This window comes from Haemorhous mexicanus, chromosome 16 (genome assembly GCF_027477595.1).
Source record: "Haemorhous mexicanus isolate bHaeMex1 chromosome 16, bHaeMex1.pri, whole genome shotgun sequence".
NCBI lineage: Eukaryota > Metazoa > Chordata > Aves > Passeriformes > Fringillidae > Haemorhous > Haemorhous mexicanus.
The window spans coordinates 3,492,256-3,511,645 of record NC_082356.1 but is presented as its reverse complement, the minus strand read 5'-3'; the positions used below and the strand labels follow the sequence as shown (position 1 = coordinate 3,511,645).

Below are 19,390 nucleotides of genomic sequence, written 5' to 3'. Positions count from 1 at the left end.
AGCAGACCTGCCACCCCCCGAGCCCTGGCAGCGCTGGTGCCCATCTCCTGTCCCTGAGACCTGTGCCCCCGGGGGGCTTCTGTGCCAGAGGGAGCCAAAGCCCACCTGCATTGGGGGCTGTGCTCCTTCCTGCAGGGGCTGTTGGCAGGAGCACCTGGAGCAAATGCTGGCAACACTTGGTCTCAGTCAGAAGCTCTCACTCCATGCTGAAATTATTTTCTATTGAAGTAATTTCCTTTAGCACAGAAACACCTTAGTGGTGAAGGCACAGAAGAATCTGGCGTTTAAGACTCCTCACTTCAGGAAAGCTTTACTTCCCATTGCTCAACTCAAGGAGTTCCAAAAAGTTGCAAACTTCCCAAATTCATTGGGATGGCCTGAGAAGGTGAAGAGTTGGAATTTTGCTTCCCATCTCAAAGCAGCAACTCATTTGCCCTAATGTGACCCACTGAGAGTCACTTTACAGAACATAACACTACACAGAGGCAAAAAAAAAGGTCATTCTTTGGTTTGCAAATGGTTTTCTATGAAGAGATGATAATATCCTAATTCTCTTAAGGAATAAAAGCTGTCCAGAAATGAAAGTCCACTCAGTGTTGCAAAAGTAGCCCAAACAAATGAGTAGATGGCAAAAGGGCTAATCCTCCCCCTGGTACAGATATCTAAGTGGCCAGTAAAGTACAGCTCTCCCTTCTTGTTCCCTGCAGGAGAATCAGGACCATGAACAGGAAGAGTCACAGATATTCTTTCTGCCCTCTGTAAGCAAAGCTATGCCAAACCACAAATGCTGCCTTCAAACTGACTCAAATTCCAGCCTAGACCTCTCACCTTCCAGACAACTCCTTCCCCAACACTCCACCAACACCAACCCTCCCAAACTCCCACCCAGAAGCCCTCAACACCCCACCAGGACCCCCAGCTGTCCCCGTCCCTCCGCAGAGCTTTCCCACCCTCCAGCAGACCCCCTGGTTCTTTGCAGGAGCCGTGGGATGGCACTCAGGGGGATCTGCTCCAAGGCCTTCCCCGGTGGCAAGCTCAGGCTGCCAGGCCTGGGGTTCCTGGATCACCCTTCCCAGCGAGCCTTCCTGTGCACGGCTGTTCCATTTGCACCTTTGTGCCCAGCTCGGACTTCTCCACTCAACCAGGGCTGCTGGGAAAGGATCCAGAGCAGCCTGACAAGCTCTTTTCTCCAGCTCCCTCCTAACTCTCTGGGGAGGTAGAACATCCCACAGGAAAGCAACTGGTGCCACAAGGAGCAGGCGGCCTCAGGCACCTTTGGCAATGAAACAAGGATTTGTTTGACATAAGTAAGCACAGGCAATTCACATTAGTCAACAAGTACTTAGCACAGACAGACATAAGTACTTAGCACCAGTTAGCATAAGAAAAACCTAACTTGACATGAGAGTGACTTGACCAAAAGCTTTAGACATAGTCTGCCAGAAGAACTAAGGGCAAGTATGGAATCAGCCCTGTGCAGGGAAGCCATGAGGAAGACTTTGTGCTGCTTTGGGGCATCGAGATTGCTCCTGGCCAGTGCCTGGACAACAGCTTCAAGTCTAGGAATCTGACACAATGTATTTCTAACCCCCTGCCTATCGAATCACCTCAGCAGTGTAAAGATGGATGGTACGTTTGATATAATTCCTACATACTGAAATTTCCACTGAAATTTCTAAGTGGCAGAGAAATATTTTAGTGGGGTGCAGACTCCTGCCCTCCTGCCAGGTCAGTAAAAGGGCTTTTGGCAGACAATGCATTTGTCTGCTGATTTCTCTGAATTAGGGAAAGCCCTCAGGACTGCTATATCCTGAGGGAACACCCTTGGCCTTGACCTGTAGGCACCTGCACAAGATTAAAATCAGCTGTCTCAGCTCCCAGGAGCTCTCTTGGCCAGCATCCTGACATGGATGCGGGGCTGCTGCGAGGCACTGCTGGGACCCAGCAGGACAGGACCGGCTGTCTCATGTCCACGTAGCACCCCTGACACAGACAGCGTCATCCCAAAACCCGACAAACGCTCACGTGTCAGCAGAGAGGAGCAAGGAGCACTGGGCTCCTCTCCAGGTATCTCAGCTGGGCTGGCTCCACAACACACCCCCATTTGAAGGCCTGCTGATGCCCAGCTGCCAGAAATGCCTACCTTGTTCTCTCCAAGATGCACAGGGAGAGCCAATGAGCAGGACGCCTGGAGAGGCAAACCTTCCAAGCCTTTTCTGAGGCCAGGGACACACCAAGATCAGCCAAGGCTCTCCACACTGCCTGGCCCACCCAGCCCAGCTCTGTGCTGGCCCTGGGCCACAGCAGCTTCCACCAAGTAGGAGGCAAATGCATATTGCTAAGAGTTGAAACACAGCAGACAGGGAAGATGTGAAAAGTGTGTCTGTAAAGGCCTTTTAATTCCCAGCTCTCAAAGAGAGCTCTGGGGCTCGTGGCTGGACAGAGATGCCCCTGCTCACACCTCTGTCCAAAGAGGGGGAACACACCCTGCTGCAGGTGTTTGGGTTGGTCTCTGCAGGTCCAGGTGGATGCCAAACCTGCTCCTAAACAGCCTTCTCCCTTGCCCTGCCCCTCTGCCAAGTGCAATGGGCCTCAAGGACTGAAAGGAGCACAGAGAGCCAAAGTAGGACACTTGCACCTACCTCACTGGGAGCTCCCTGGGAAGCACTTTCCTTGAGAAGCAAGCCCCTTTCCTCCAAAGGCATTTCCCCAAATGTGTAGCTTTCCTGGGGAACACCAACACACTCTTAAGAAAAGCTGGCAAGGCTGAATGACTTCAGGTCCTTTCAGGACAGGCACTCCAGCTCTAGCTCCTATTCCCCCAAGTGTGTTTCCAGGTAGAGGTTCAGAGGTGCAGCCCCAGGCCCTCTACAAACACAAGGTGCCCGCTGCCTCTTCACCTGCCTCAACTCCTGCCTGCGCTCACGGCAGGAAAACCAGGCTGTTCCCAGCCAGAGCCCAGAGCCCTGTCCGGACAGGACGCTCTTGCCAGAACCTTCCAGAACTCTCTGCTGTGCACGCAGCACTTTTCATGCTGGCTCCCAACAGGCTTTGGAATGCAGAGCACACCCTGGCTGGCTCTGCCACCAGCACGCCCCAAACACAGATGGAGGAAGAAGCAGCAGGGGTTGTTTTGCGGCCATGCCCAAGAGAAACTGGAAAGGTGCCCTCGCTCTGGTCTCACTTGGTTGGCTTTCTGACTGGGTCTGAGCCTGGGGCTGCCATTCCTCGGTTCTGGGGACCAGAACCACACCTGGGATCCCAGCACTGCCAGGCAGCGCTCCGGGCACTGGCACGGTCATGTGTCTGAGTCTCGGGCACCGTGCTGCTGCTTCATTTGCTCTTAGGCACACCCAAAGCTCTCTGTTGAGCCCAGATGGTCTCTGGTTCTGCCCTCTTCCTGATCCTGTGCAGGGATGGAGCAGTGCAGTGCTTTCAGGAAGCTGTTCTTAAACCTTCCAGCATTCCAAGCTCCTTTGCCCTCTGTGGATGCTTGCCATGGAATGCCTCACAGCTGGGTTCAGAGCATCCTCAGCTTGGCTTTTCCAAAGTCCAGGGGCTCCAGGGTGCTCAGCAAGATCAGTGGTGTGGAAATGGATCTTCAGCACAGGGACCCTTCCAGCCTGATCTGCCCTCGTTCCTCTGTGTCTGTGCACAAAACACGGCGTGGAAGAGAACACCAGGAGGGGCCTGTGTGTCCCAGGGCTCTGGATTTGCATTGCTCCAGCTCCACAGAGATGGGGGTAAAGTGAAGAAGCCAAACAGTTTATTAATGGAAGGTGAAGCAAAGGGATGAGCTGGGAGGGAAGAAAGGGGATGGGCAGGGTCTGAGGGCTGGAGGGAGGGAGCTGTCACCAGGGAAGGAGAAGGTGGGAGCTATGGGAGCTTCCCACAGGCTCAGCTGTGCCAGTCATCAGCTGTGCCTGGAGCTCCAGCTGGTCTCCTCTGGTCTCCAGGTGGTCTCACCTTCCAAGGGATCTGGAGGTCTTAAAGAGACACTGGTTCTTCTGAGCCAGAAGATGAAAGTAGTTCTGCAGCTCTTCCCTCAAACATCATCTGTATAAATGTGCTTATATGGGAAGGGATGTTGTCTTCACTCAGGCCTTGAAGGGCTGGAAGAGAGAGGAACAGAGCCACAGTCAGAACCTGGATGTGCAGGAATCCAAGGAGACCTTCCTGCCAGGGCCATCCCACCCAGCTCTTGCCATGGCACAAGACAGGAGGGGCCAAGGGGATCAGCTGCAAGGTGCTGGCCATGAATCCCCTCACTCATGTCCCTGAAATCTCTGTGTGCTCTGCCCACGCCACCCGCGCCCACAGAAGGAGCGAAGCCCACTGCAGCCAGGGCAGGGATTGCAGCTCCCTGCCCAGGCATTGCAGCTCACCCAGCCAGCCCCTGCTGACAGCCTGCTGCCCTCACTCACCCTCGTGGAGGGCCTGGAACTCTTCCTTCTTCCCCATCAGGAGCAGCCTGGCCATCCCTGGGAACACAGGCTAACCATAACTAAGGCTGCTGTGGCTGTTATCCAGTTTGTTTTATGACTTAATGAGGTGAGAAATTATTGGATTTTTAACTTCCTCTGGAAGGCAGGCACATGGATTCAGAGCTATGACACACTAACTATGTGTTTTTGGGGTATTTTAATAATGGTACTTACTGTGAGGAAATGACACCGGGGGAAACTTTCTCTCAACCCTTCACCCAGCTCTTTGGGTCTGTCCCACCACTTTTCAAAGGGTTCACATCCACTCTAAATGCTACTGATATCATACAGTGGTTGTTTTTGCTGATAGGCCTGTTCTATTTAGCATTCAGAGATAGGGGAAGATTAACCTGGATAACCACGCTGACACCTACCCCAGAGACAAGGGATGCTGCTGCCCCAGAGCCTGACCCTGCCCACAGCCCACCTCAGAAATGAACCACCCAGATTAGGTTCTGGTGAAGGAGATGGGCCAGATGCTGAAGGAGTACATTTCCCCAGCTGGTGAAAACCCTCCCTCTGCCTCAAAGAGGGAGAGTCTGATGGTGCAGCAGTGGAACCCACAGATGTTACAACCATCCAGGTTCCAGCTGAACTGCAGAGGCAGTCACAGCCAGCAGCAGTCACTCCTGCAGAAACAAGGAGGTCTAAGATGAAATCAGAGCATCCAGGTAAGGATAAGAATGGAGGGCCCTCACAACCCACAGGGGAGCCAGTGGTTGAGTTCATCACTGAGTCCCTGATGTACGAAAGTCCCTGTGGATGAACTGCACAAGGACATTGTACAACGGGGATATGAGGCTTATACAACCTGGTTACTTTGGGTCGGGGACCTTATGGTCACAGGCGTGCAACTGGATGGTGGTGAGGCAAGGAATTTGGGACCCTTGACACAGGACTCAGGTATGAATCAGGTATTTGTATTGGATCCAGGGTCCCTTTCCCTCTGGGAGCTGCTTATAATGAGTGTCAGAGAGAGGTTTGTCCACAGGGAGAGAATGCAGGAGCACCACGATAGAATGTGCTGGAAGACCCTCGAGGAAGGGATCCAACAGCTGAGAGAAGTGGCAGCATTGGAGGTACTCTTTGGGAGGGATGGACAGCGTGACAATGACCCTGACAAAATCAGGTGCACAGGGCAAATGCTGTGGAGTCTGGCAGATCTGGGGCCATCTCAATACACCACCTTCACTGCAACGATTAATGCTGATACCAACCGAGAGACAGCGGGCTCTGTCACCAACAAGCTTAGAAATTGTGAGAGTATGATCAATGGCCCAATGCAGGCTCATGTCTCTGCTATTATTAAGAGCCAACATGAAGAGACGAGGGTGGAGGGAGGAAGAACAGTTCCCACATGGCACCAGTGCGAGTCACAGGCCCCAAAGTCACAGCCCAGCGTTCCCCAGCTAGAGAGAGAGGCTACACCCCAAGGGCTGACCTGTGGTTCTTTCTGTGTGACCATGGGGAAGACATGGGAAGGTGGGACGGGAAACCCACTTCTGTCCTGGCAGCACAGGTGCGTCAGCTCAAGGAGGGAAACACTAACGGAGGGAGTTCCACTAAAGTGAAGGCAGCCTCAACCTCCCATGTCCAAGCTACCGGGTATGATCTGTCAGATCCCCTTGAAGGAAGCTCTACCGTGTATGCCCAGGAAAGACATAATAACCAGGGTTAGAGGGGCCCTGTCTCTAGCTGGGAAGAGGCACAGCCAAACCGGATCTTCTGGACGGTGTGCATCTGATGGCCTGGCACATCATAGCGACAAAAATAGGATGCCTTGGTTGATACTGGTGTGCAGTGTACCCTGATACCATCAGTACATGTTGGGGCAGAAACTGTTTCCATTGCTGGGGTGATAGGGGGTTGGCAGCAATTGACCCTCTTGGGAGCCCAGGTGAGCCTGACTGGGAAGGAGTGGCAGAAACATCCCATTGTGACTGGCCCAGAGGCCCCGTGTATTCTGGGCATAGACTTCCTCCAGAATGGCTATTACAGAGAACCAAAGGGACTCAGGTGGGCTCTTGGCATAGCTGCTGTAGAGGCAGAGAACATTAAGCAGTTGAACGCCTTACCTGGACTATCAGAAAACCCATCTACAGTAGGACTCCTGAACGTGGAAGAGCAACAGGTGCCAATTGTGCACCACCATCAGTGTCAGATGAATCGAGATGCTGTGATCCCCATCCACAAAATGATCGGTGAGCTGGAGAGCCAAGGGGTGGTCAGCAAAACCCACTCACCCTTCAACAGCCCCACTTGGCCTGTGTGCAAGTCTGACAGAGAATGGGGGTTGACTGTGGACTATCATGGCTTGAATGAAGTGACTCCACCGCTGAGCGCTGCTCTGCCAGACATGCTGGAACTCCAGTACAAGCTGGAGTCCAAGGCAGCAAAGTGCTTTGCCACTATTGACTTTGCCAACACGTTTTTCTCCATTTCTCTGGCAGCAGAATGCAGGCCTCAGTTTGCTTTCACCTGGAGGGGCGTGCAGTACACCTGGAACCGATTGCCCCAGGGGTGGAAGCACAGCCCCACCATCTGCCATGGACTGATCCAGGCTGCACTGGAAAAGGGTGAGGCTCCAGAACATCTGCAGTACATCGATGACATCATTGTGTGGGGGAACACAGCAATAGAAGTATTTGAGAAAGGAAGGAGGATCATCCAGATTCTGCTGAAAGCTGGCTTTGCTGTCAAGAAGAGCAAAGTCAAGGGACCTGCCCGAGAGATCCAGTTCCTGGGAGTAAAGTGGCAAGATGGACGGTGTCAGATTCCCACTGAGGTCATCAACAAGATCAACGTGATATCTCCACCAACCAGCAAGAAGGAAACACAAGCTTTCCTGGGTGCCATAGGGTTTTGGAGAATGCACATTCCCGAGTACAGCCAGATTGTGAGCCCTCTCTACCTGGTCACCCACAAGAAGAACAATTTCCACTGGAGCCCTGAGCAGCAGGAAGCCTTTGCCCAGATCACGCAGGAGATCGCTCATGCAGTAGCCCTTGGCCCAGTCAGGACAGGACCAGAGGTGAAGAACGTGCTCTACTCTGCAGCTGGGAGCCATGGTCTGTCCAGGAGTCTTTGGCAGAAGGTGCCTGGGGAGACTTGAGCCCAACCACTGGGATTCTGGAGCCAAAGTTACAGAGGGTCCAAAGCCAACTCCACTCCCACAGAGAAGGAAATCTTGGCCGCCTGTGAAGGAGTTCAAGCTGCCTCGGAGGTGATTGGCAGAGAAGCACAACTCCTCCTCGCACCTCGACCACCAGTGCTGGGGTGGATGTTTAAAGGAAAGGTTCCCTCTACCCACCACGCCACCAACACTGCATGGAGCAAGTGGATTGCTCTTATCACACAGCGAGCTCATATTGGAAACCTGAATCACCCTGGGATTTTGGAGATAATTACAAACTGGCTGGAAGGTGAGTACTTTGGTCTCACTGATGAAGAGGAGCAGGAACAAGTGACACGGGCTGAGGAAGCTCCACCATCCAACCAACTACCAGCAGAAGAAACACGCTACGCTCCTTTCACTGAAGGTTCCTGTTGCATTGAAGGGATGAACGAGAAATGGAAAGCAGCTGTATGGAGCCCCACATGACAGGTTTCACAAGCTACCAAAGGAGAAGGTGGATCAAGTCAACTTGCTGAACTCAAGGCCATTCAGCTGGCCCTGCACATTGCTGAAAGAGAGAACTGGCCAAAACTATACCTTTTATACTGATTCGTGGATGGTAGCCAATGCTCTCTGGGGATGGCTGGAAACGTGGAAAAAGGGCAACTGGCAGCATAGAGGAAAGCCAGTCTGGGCTGCTGATGAGGGGAAAGACATTGCCTCTGGGGTAGAAAATCTATCTGTGAAGGTCTGTCATTTAGATGCCCATGTCCCTAAGAGTAGAGCCAATGAGGAGCACTGAAACAATGAGCAGGTAGGTCAGGCTGCAAAGACAGAGGTGTCAAAGATAGACTTAGATTGGCAACATAAGAGGGAGTTATTCTCACCTTGATTGACCCATGATGCCTCAGGTCATCAGGGTAGAGATGTCACTTCTAAGTGGGCATGAGACCGAGGGGTGGATCTAACCATGGACAGTGTTTCTCAGGTTATCCATGACTGTGAGGTGTGTGCTGAGATCAAGCAGGCCCCGTGAGTGAAGCCCCTGTGGTATGGTGGGCGGTGGTCCAGGTACAGGTATGGGGAGACCTGGCAGATTGACTACATCCCACTGCCCCAGACACACCAGGGCAAGTGCTATGTGCTGACCATGGTGAGAGCCACCACAGGATGGTTGGAGACCCACCCTGCGCCTCATGCCACTGCCCAGAACACCATCCTGGGCCTGGAAAAGCAAGTCCTGTGGAGACATGGCACCCCTGAGAGAATTGAGTCAGACAACAGGACCCAGTTCAAGAATGGCCTTATCAACACCTGGGCAAGGGAACATGGTATTGAATGGATATATCATATCCCCTATCATGCACCAGCTGCAGGCAAAGTTGAACGGTGTAACAGACTCCTTCTGACTACCCTGAAGGCACTTGGCAGGGGAACCTTCAGAAATTGGGAAATGAACTTAGGAAAAGCAGCCTGGATGGTAAACACTTGAGGGTTCATCAATCGAGCTGGTCCTGCCCAGTCTGAACCCCTGCACACAGTGGATGGAGATAAAGTCCCTGCGGTACCCATGAAAGGTATTTTAGGAAAGACTGTTTGGATTAATCTCACCTCAGGCAAAGACAAACACATCCATGGGATTGGTTTTGCCCAAGGACCTGGTTGCACTTGGTGGGTAATGCAGAAAGATGGAGAAAGCTGTTGTGTACCACAGGGAAACCCAGTCTTCACTGAGAAGTGTGTGTAAGGTTTCATTGTGATGCAGATGGAAATAGAATAAGGGGTGGATAATGTCCTGGATTGCAAGGTAATTAATGTGTATATTCTATTTTCCATCTGTTAGAGGTGTGGCAGTTATCTTCTGTTAATTGGGCAGTTTTCTTTATCTCTTCCACAAACCAATCCTCCCTCTGGGAAACATCTTCTGTTCATGGGCCATTGAGTGTCACTGCATAAAATTGCTGATAAAATTACATCATCCCATTGGGAGATGCTCTGCCCAGGGGGAGGAGCCAAGCATTCCTACCTGGATATAATCTGGGATTTTGGGACACCAGAGCAGCCTTTTCCCACTGGATTCCCACAGGAGCTGCTGTCTTCTCCACTGGATTCCCAGAGGAAGACCAGGCCCATCTACAGCACCCCTGGATCTTCAGAGGAAAACTCCACCCTTCTACAGGATCACTGCTCCAACAGAACCCCATCTGTCACTGCAGCCACCATTTAATGGGACTGCTGCCAACACCCTGACACACAGGGAGTCAGGTTGTGTTCTGAGTCTGTCAGTGGTTTTTTTGTTGTCTGTATGATTGCATTTGTATTTTTAGTTTTCCTAGTAAGGAACTGTTATTCCTATTCCCGTATCTTTATCTGAGAGCCTTTTAATTTCAAAATTGTAAGAATTTGGTGGGAGGGGGTTTACATTTTTCATTTCAGGGGAGGTTTCTGCCTTCCTTAGCAGATACCTGTCTGTCCTGGTTTAGGGCAAATTTGGGAGAGAATCCCCAAAAAGGGCTTCTCCAAAAAACAAACCCACACGGCCCCTCCCCACAACCGGTTCGGGAAGAATTCCTCTGAGAGAAGTGGAAAGAACCTGTTTATTTGACAAGCACAGCACCCCCAACACCCAAAATGAGCAATACCGGATGCCACCGCTCTTTCACCGCTCTGAAAAAGATGACAAATTCAGAAAGTCTCTCCTGGGGGTGGTCGCTGTTATCAGTCCCTCTGGCACTGGGGCAGCTGCTGCAGCCACAAGATGCAAACTCTCTCTCGGTGTTTCCCCGGTCCCAGTCCGGAGCACATCGGTAGATCCAAACAGGAAGGGGAGACAGTTCAGGAAAAAATTTGGACTGTTTAGCTAAATTAACTAATGAGAAGAGGGAAAAAAGCAAGAGCAAGAAAAAGCAAAGCAAAAGCAGAGGCGAAGCAAGAGCAAATGCAAAAAGCAGGGCAAAAAGCAAAAAAGCAGCAGTATGTACTGGTGCTATCTGGATGTCCCGCCGAGTGGCTGATAAGAGGCCCAAAACAAAACTTTCACTCTGCAGAGCCAGTCTTAAAGGCACAGAACATAATATCCAGCATAACACAGATGAGTGGGGATACCAGTCACCCCAGGACACTGTCTTTTCAAACCAAGACAGTTGGATACACAGAATTATAGAGGCAGAATATCAATTTCAGCCATGGACACCTGGAGGTGAAGGACGGTTCTTTTCCATAGGAAGGAAAACACAGAACACTGGTGTTTCAGGGCCAGATGAAAGGCAGCAATCAGAGGCCAAGGCCAGGCAGATCTCTCTGTCCTGGCAGCTTTTATCTGAAAGCAGCCCTTGGATATCGGGAGTTCTGGAGGTGGAATCCCAATTTCGGCCATTTCAGCATAGATATAAAGGATGGTTCTATTCCATAGGAAGGAGAGCACGGAGCCCAAGTGTTTCAAAGGCAGAAGAGGAGACAGGTGGCTCTAGGGAGGCCAAGCCAGCCAGACCTGTTTGTCCAGGCAGTTTTCATCACCGAGAAATCCTTGGATATACAGAATTTGGGGGGCTGAGTCTCAATTTCAGCCCTGGACATCCTGATGAAAAGGATGGTTCTTTTCCATTGGAAGGAAAGCACCGAGCCCCAGTGTTTCAAAAGCAGGTGAGAGGAAGCCCCCAAGAGGCCAAGGGCAGCCAGACCTGTCTGTCCTGGCAGCTTTCACCTGGGAGCAATCCTTGGATGGATGGAGTTCTGGAGGTGGAATCCCACTTTGTCCATGAGCACCTGGTCGAGGTGGATGGTTTTTCCATAGGAAAGAAAAGCACAAACTCCAAGGGTTTATGAAGAAGATGAGAGGTGGCCTCCCATGGGCCAAGGCAGCCAGAGCTGTCTCTCCTGGCACCTTTCATCTGTGGGAAGTCTTTGGACATAGGGATTTTTGGAAGTGGAATCTCAGTTTTGGTTGTGGGTGCCTGGAATGGAAGAAGAGTTCTTTTCATGAGTAAAGCTCAGAGCCCCAGTGTTTCAAGGGCAGATGAGAAACAGCCCTCAGGAAACCAAGGCCAGCCAGACTTGTATCTTCTAGCAGGTTTTGTCTGGGAGAAATCCTTGGATATGGAATTCTGGAGGTGGATTCCCAACATTGGCCAAGGGGACCTAGACATGAAAAGTGCTTTTTTACCCATAGCAAACAAAAGCACATGGTCCCAGTGCTTCAAAGGCAGAATAGAGGTGGGCTCAGGGTGGTCAAGCCAGCCAGGTCTGTCTGTCCTGGCAGATTTCATCTGGGAATAATCTGTGCATATAAAGAAATATGGAGAAGGAATCCCAATTTTGGCAATGGACACCTGAAAAGCGGGACAGTTCTTTCCATAGGAAGGAGAGCACAGAGCCCCAGTGCTTCAGGGGCTGATGAGAAGCAGGCCTCGACATGCCAAGGTCAGCCAGACCTGTCAGGTGGCCCCAAGAAGGCCAAGCCAGTCAAACAGTCAAGACCTGTTCCATGTTCCCTGGGTTCCATGGGGCCCCACAGTATCACAATGGTCTCCTTGGTTCCATGAATCCCTGTAGTGTGACAATATTCTCCTTGTCACAATGTTCCCCTTGCTTCTGTAGAGTCACAATGGATCTTTGCTTCCATGAGGTCTTGCAATGTCACAATGGCTCCTTGGTTCTATGGCCCCACATCTTCATCCTTGACCCTTGGTTCCATAGGGTCCCTGGGTTTCACAACTGTCTCCTTGATTCCATGAGGCACCAGAGTGTCACAATGGTCTCTGATTCCATGAGGTTCCATAGTGTCACTATGGTGTCCTTGGATCTGCATTGCCTCCATGGCTCCTTGGTTCCATGAGTTCTGTACTGTCAGCAATGGATTCTTTGTTCCAAAGGGGCCTTGATGTGTCCCAAGGGCTCCTTGGTTCCGTGACATTCCAAAGTGTCATGTACGGAAAATCACACAATGGAAAGCCAGTGTCAATAAAGGAGACAGAGGAGTCCTGCAACTTTATTCCAATAATGGGAAAGAGTCCACCAGGGCACACACCCACGGGGTTTTCTCCCTCGAGGTTCCAGAGGGTGCAGCCTCCTTTTATCCAAACTCCTGGCCACATGTTGCCCTCTTCCTGTCCCCATTGGCCGAGGTACTGGGAAGGTTCAGCCTTCCCAAACCATTTGTCACATTTTCCCCTCTTGAACCTGTCATTTTACCCCAAAGTTCATAAACTCAAGCTCATGCAGACCCATGTGTCTGTTTCAGGAGCCAAGCTGTCTGGGCTCTGTAATAAAGTTAATGGAGACATTAAGACCATTTCAAAGATGTTAACACCAAAACCTTCACCCATCGAACTGTCTGTAAAGAATCTTCCCTATCAGTCACAATGGACTCCTCATTTCCATGGGGCCCCACTCTGTCACAAGGGCCCCTTGGCTCCATGAGGTTCCCCAGTGTCACCCTGGTGTCCTTGGATCCGCATTGTCACAACTGACCCACAGTTCCATGAGGTTCCCCAGTGTCACCATGGTAGCTGTCAGAGGCTGGATGAGATCAATGTCCTCAGACACCTTGGGATGAGCTGTCAGTCAGTCACACAGTGGGGACAGCGCTGAGCCAGCCCTGACTGCCTGAGCAATCACAAATCCCACCTGAGGGGTGCCCCACAAAGGCCCAGGGGCTTAAAAACACAGAGCACAAGGTCAGCCCCTGGTATGGACCCTGCCTTCTCCTGGGGTTTGGGTCTCACCCACACTGGAACCCCAGGAACTTGGAGCCATATGCGTGTCCTTCTAGAGCTTCTGTCTTTCTGTCTCTCTCTTTCCTCTCCTAATGCTCTTTCTATGGAACATTTTTGGGTACCTCAGCAACCTAATTGTTTAAAGGTTTCCAGGTTCAATGGGCCAAGTTAATGAAGTTCCTGCAATGATAAGTGTTTTATGTTGAATTGGATGTGACATTGAATCCTTTTCCAAAGTTTCTTGGATTTTTGTGCTTTGCCAGTAAAATTTTGTGTCATTTTGACCTCTTGAGAATATCTGGTTGGTGTTTCTCCTGTACACAAAACTTGAGTAAAGAAGCCTTTGGTCACCCCCAGCATTTGAGTGTTCTGGGGTGTCAGAGCCCCGCAGGCTCCCAACGGCCTCTTGTTTCCATGAGGCCCCGCTGTGTCACTCTGGCCCTCGGTTCCCTGATGATCTGGAGTGTCACACGGGTTGATGGGGTTGTCGTTGCTGCCCCTCACATCCCCCTGGGTGGAGCATCTCCCAATGGGATGATGTAATTTTATCAGTCATGCAGTGACACTCAATGGCCCATGAACAGAAGATGGGAGGGAGGATTGGTTTGCAGCCTGATCTACCTGCTCATTGTTTCGGTGTTCCTCACTAGCCTGACTCCTGGGGACATGGACATCTACTTGACAGACTTTCTCAAGTAGCTTCTCTACCCAAGTGGCGATGTCTTTCCCCTCATCAGCAGCCCAGACTGCCTTTCCTCTATATTGCCAGTTGCCCTTTTTCCACCTTTCCAGACAGCCCCAAAGAGCATTGGCTACCATCCACGAATCAGTATAAAAGGTATAGTTTTGGCCAGTTCTCTCTTTCAGCAATGTGCAGGGCCAGCTGAATGGCCTTGAGTTCAGCAAGTTGACTTGATCCACCTTCTCCTTTGGTAGCTTGTGAAACCTGTCATGTGGGGCTCCATACAGCTGCTTTCCATTTCTCGTTCATCTCTTCAATGCAACAGGAACCTTCAGTGAAAAGAGCGTAGCGTGTTTCCTCTGCTGGAAGTTTGTTGGATGGTGGAGCTTCCTCAGCCCGTGTCACTTGTTCCTGCTCCTCTTCATCAGTGAGACCAAAGTTCTCATCTTCCAGCCAGTTTGTAATTATCTCCAAAATCCCAGGGTGATTCAGGTTTCCAATACGAGCTCGCTGTGTGATAAGAGCAATCCACTTGCTCCATGCAGTGTTGGTGGCGTGGTGGGTAGAGGGAACCTTTCCTTTAAACATCCACCCCAGCACTGGTGGTCGAGGTGCCAGGAGGAGTTGTGCTTCTCTGCCAATCACCTCCGAGGCACCTTGAACTCCTTCATAGGCGGCCAAGATTTCCTTCTCTGTGGGAGTGGAGTTGGCTTTGGACCCTCTGTAACTTTGGCTCCAGAATCCCAGTGGTTGGGCTCAAGTCTCCCCAGGCACCTTCTGTCAAAGTCTCCACGAGAGGCCATGGCTCCCAGCTGCAGAGTAGAGCGCATTCTTCACCTCTGGTCCTGTCCTGACTGGGCCAAGGGCTACTGCATGAGCGATCTCCTGCGTGATCTGGGCAAAGGCTTGTTGCTGCTCAGGGCCCCAGTGGAAATTGTTCTTCTTGTGGGTGACCAGGTAGAGAGGGCTCACAATCTGGCTGTACTCGGGAATGTGCATTCTCCAAAACCCTATGGCACCCAGGAAAGCTTGTGTTTCCTTCTTGCTGGTTGGTGGAGATATCACGTTGATCTTGTTGATGACCTCAGTGGGAATCTGACACCGTCCATCTTGCCACTTTACTCCCAGGAACTGGATCTCTCGGGCAGGTCCCTTGACTTTGCTCTTCTTGACAGCAAAGCCAGCTTTCAGCAGAATCTGGATGATCCTCCTTCCTTTCTCAAATACTTCTATTGCTGTGTTCCCCCACACAATGATGTCATCGATGTACTGCAGATGTTCTGGAGCCTCACCCTTTTCCAGTGCAGCCTGGATCAGTCCATGGCAGATGGTGGGGCTGTGCTTCCACCCCTGGGGCAATCGGTTCCAGGTGTACTGCACGCCCCTCCAGGTGAAAGCAAACTGAGGCCTGCATTCTGCTGCCAGAGAAATGGAGAAAAACGTGTTGGCAAAGTCAATAGTGGCAAAGCACTTTACTGCCTCTGACTCCAGCTTGTACTGGAGTTCCCGCATGTCCGGCACAGCTGCACTCAGTGGTGGAGTCACTTCATTGAATGCACGGTAGTCCACAGTCAATCTCCATTCTCTGTCAGACTTGCACACAGGCCAAGTGGGGCTGTTGAAGGGTGAGTGGGTTTTGCTGACCACCCCTTGGCTCTCCAGCTCACCGATCATTTTGTGGATGGGGATCACAGCATCTCGATTCATCTGACACTGATGGCAGTGCACAATTGGCACCTGTTGCTCTTCCACGTTCAGGAGTCCTACTGTAGATGGGTTTTCTGATAGTCCAGGTAAGGCGTTCAACTGCTTAATGTCCTCTGCCTCTACAGCAGCTATGCCAAGAGCCCACCTGAGTCCCTTTGGTTCTCTGCAATAGCCATTTTGGAGGAAGTCTATGCCCAGAATACACGGGGCCTCTGGGCCAGTCACAATGGGATGTTTCTTCCACTCCTTCCCAGTCAGGCTCACCTGGGCTCCCAAGAGGGTCAATTGCTGCCATCCCCTCCATCACTCCAGCAATGGAAACAGGTTCTGCCCCAACATGTACTGATGGTATCAGGGTACACTGCACACCAGTATCAACTAAGGCATTGTATTTTTGTCACTATGATGTGCCAGGCCATCAGATGCACACCGTCCAGAAGATCCGGTTTGGCTGTGCCTCTTCCCAGGTAGAGGCAGGGCCCCTCTAACCCTGGTTATTATGTCTTTCCTGGGCATACACGGTAGAGGTTTCTTCAAGGGGATCTGACAGATCATACCCGGTAGCTTGGACATGGGAGGTTGAGGCTACCTTCACTTTAGTGGAACTCCCTCCGTTAGTGTTTCCCTCCTTGAGCTGATGCACCTGTGCTGCCAGGACAGAAGTGGGTTTCCCATCCCACCTTCCCATGTCTTCCCCATGGTCACACAGAAAGAACCACAGGTCAGCCCTTGGGGTGTAGCCTCTCTCTCTAGCTGGGGAACGCTGGGCTGTGACTTTGGGGCCTGTGACTCGCACTGGTGCCATGTGGGAACTCTTCTTCCTCTCTCCACCCTCATCTCTTCTTGTAGGCTCTTAATAATAGCAGAGACATGAGCCTGCATTGGGCCATTGATCATACTCTCACAATTTCTAAGCTTGTTGGTGACAGAGCCCGCTGTCTCTTGGTTGGTATCGGCATTAATCGTTGCAGTGAAGGTGGTGTATTGAGATGGCCCCAGATCTGCCAGACTCCACAGCATTTGCCCTGTGCACCTGATTTTGTCAGGGTCATTGTCATGCTGTCCATCCCTCCCAAAGAGTACCTCCAATGCTGCCACTTCTCTCAGCTTTTGGATCCCTTCCTCAAGGGTCTTCCAGCACATTCTATGGTGGTGCTCCTGCATTCTCTCCCTGTGGACAAACCTCTCTCTGACACTCATTAAAAGCCACTCCCAGAGGGAAAGGGACCCTGACACTCTTACAAAAATCTCATTCATACCTGAGTCCTGGGTCAAGAGTCCCAAATTCCGTGCCTCACAACCATCCATTTGCACACCTGTACCCAAAAGGTCCCAGACCCGGAGTAACCAGGTTGTTTAAGCCTCATAGCCCCGTTGTACAATGTCTTTGTGCAGATTACAGAGACTTTTGTGTGGAGAGTTTTGTGGAGATGTGGCTTGAAGAGAAGGGACATGATAAAATACAGCTGGTAAAGCAATGGGCCTCTAGTGGGGGGCCTTTGGCAGGGCCAGAGTGTCCTTGAGCAGGAAGTTTTACGATAACGGGCTGCAGAAGCAGAGACTAGCTAATGAGGGGAGAAAACATAGGCATCCTGAGTACCTGATAGCAAAGGTTGAGCTGACCTCTTATAGTGAACCAACAGTGAGCTTTAGTTTTGCAATATGTATGAGCCTTATTATCACTGTTATAAGAGCACGCATGTTAAATCAATAAACTGAGACTTGTTGATCATCATCGGATGTGCTTGTCTCCTGTCGACTCCGTCAAATGGTGACCCCTACGACGTGATCCTTGCCAGACACCAGGGACGAGCGACGACCGGGTCGGGTCCCGAAGCAGCCGGGACGGCAAAAAAGCGCGAAAAAGAAGAGTTAAGACGCGCCGTGCCCTGGGTGTCCGTACAGACGAGTCTGGCCGATACGTGCTGCCGAGACCTTGAGGGGCTGCAACAGTGCTGACGAATTAGGTATGGAAAGGCAAGCAGCATATGATTTATTTACCGCTTTTTTACAAAAGCGGCAGGTTAAGGAGATAGATTTACAAAAGGAGTTACCGGGGCTTTTAGCATATGGGTATGCCAAGGGAGTTTTTGCAAATCCTCATACTGTACATGAGTTGACAGAGTGGCGAAACTTCAGGAATTTACTATGGGAGGCTACATTAGAGGACGATAAGACGGCTAGAAAGTTGGGAAAGCTTTGGAGGGTGGTATACAATGAGCTTCTGCAGCATCAGGCAGAAAAGAAAGCAGCTGAGCAGGCATCTGCCGCTCACACCAAGAATAGGAGTTATGGGAGTGATCAGGATCAGACCACTCCTTTACCCCCTGTGTTCACAAAGGTGGTCCTGCCGCCTCCACCATCGCCTTCTACCAGAGCTGGTCCTGAGGTTGCTTGTGAGCCTTCTGCACCCCCCGAAGAGCAGGGGCCACGGCCAAGGCCACCCACTGCTGAATTCCCGCAGGGTAATGAGCCAATCCCTGGGGCGGAAAGCGACCTAGCGGAGGCCATTGCCAGGGGGCGAAGGGAGGCTTGGGCTGCGCTGGCGAAGGATGGCTTGGAGAGGGGGGATGACGGTGCAGTTAGTGTGGCAACCCAGCTAGCATGCCCGGTGACCTTCCAGGCACAGGCTGGTGGAGGATTACTAGCAACAATCACTGCTCTCGATTGGAAATTGCTATCACAATTGCGATCTACTGTTAGTTAGTTTGGGGTAACTAGTGAACCAGCAAGACAGATGTTGGATTCTGTTTGGAATACTCAGGTACTTTTGCCTGCTGATTGCAGAGGGATAGTGAAGTGATTTTCACTCAGCATCAACAACTTTTATTTAATGCACATTGGCAGGCGCTTGTTAATGAGTGTGTAGCGATACAGCGGCAGCCAGGAGACCCTCTCCATGGGGTGACTGTGGATGAGCTTATGGGTTTAGGAGCATTTCTTCGCACTGAAGCACAGGCTCTGATTGGACCGGACAAGTGCCGAGAGGCAATGAGGTTGGTTAGATTAGCAATAGATAGAGTGAAGGAACCAGGAGGAGTACCTGTGTATATGGGAATTAAGCAGGGCCGGGAGGAATCGTTCGGTTCATTTATAGATAAAGCTGCTGCTGCGATTGAGAAGGCAGGGGTACCCGAGTATATGAGAGGGGCTTTGTTGAAACAATGTGCTCTTCAGAATTGTAATTCAGCTACAAGGAGTGTAATTAATACACTAGGTGCAAACTGGACCATAGAAGAAGCACTAGAAAGAATGGCACAGATGCTGGTAGGATCACAAGCCTGTTTGGTAGATGCTATCAATCAGCTGGGATTAGGGTTACAAGAACAAGCAAAAGGCTTCTCAGAATCAGGTGTTAGCTGCCCTTGCACCCCTTCAAGCGTCAGCTGCACTTACCCCGGCTCCAACAGGAAATCGGATGAGATGTTACCTATGCGGAGGCATGAGTCACATGCGTCGGGAATGCCGAGCAACAGGGATCTGGTGCCAGAAAGGCCGCTCGTATACACACAATACAGGAGCTGTGTGGGTACCCACAAAGTGGACTAAACCTGTTCTTAATGCAGCAGTTGGTGAGCAACCTGACAGAAGTGGACAAGAAGCGACTAGAGGAGAAGCTGCCAGTGATCCTACGGCCACTACTGATACAGCTGAAGGGACACTCGAAGGCGATCGACAGAGCTGTGAC

General features: G+C 51.3%; 2 protein-coding genes across 2 annotated transcripts in view; one reads left to right on the top strand and one right to left on the bottom strand.

Moving 5' to 3' along the window:
* LOC132334506 (serine/threonine-protein kinase pim-1-like) overlaps positions 1–17,642 on the top strand; it is a 30,213-nt gene extending 12,571 nt beyond the window's left edge. The window contains exon 4 of the mRNA XM_059860620.1: positions 17,502–17,642. Within this exon, the coding sequence (XP_059716603.1) occupies positions 17,502–17,642 (141 nt within the window). The remainder of the gene's footprint in view (positions 1–17,501) is intronic.
* The window catches only part of LOC132334576 (serine/threonine-protein kinase pim-1-like), a 160,764-nt gene that overhangs the window by 117,208 nt on the left and 24,166 nt on the right, over positions 1–19,390 (bottom strand). The gene's annotated exons all lie outside the window — the stretch shown is intronic.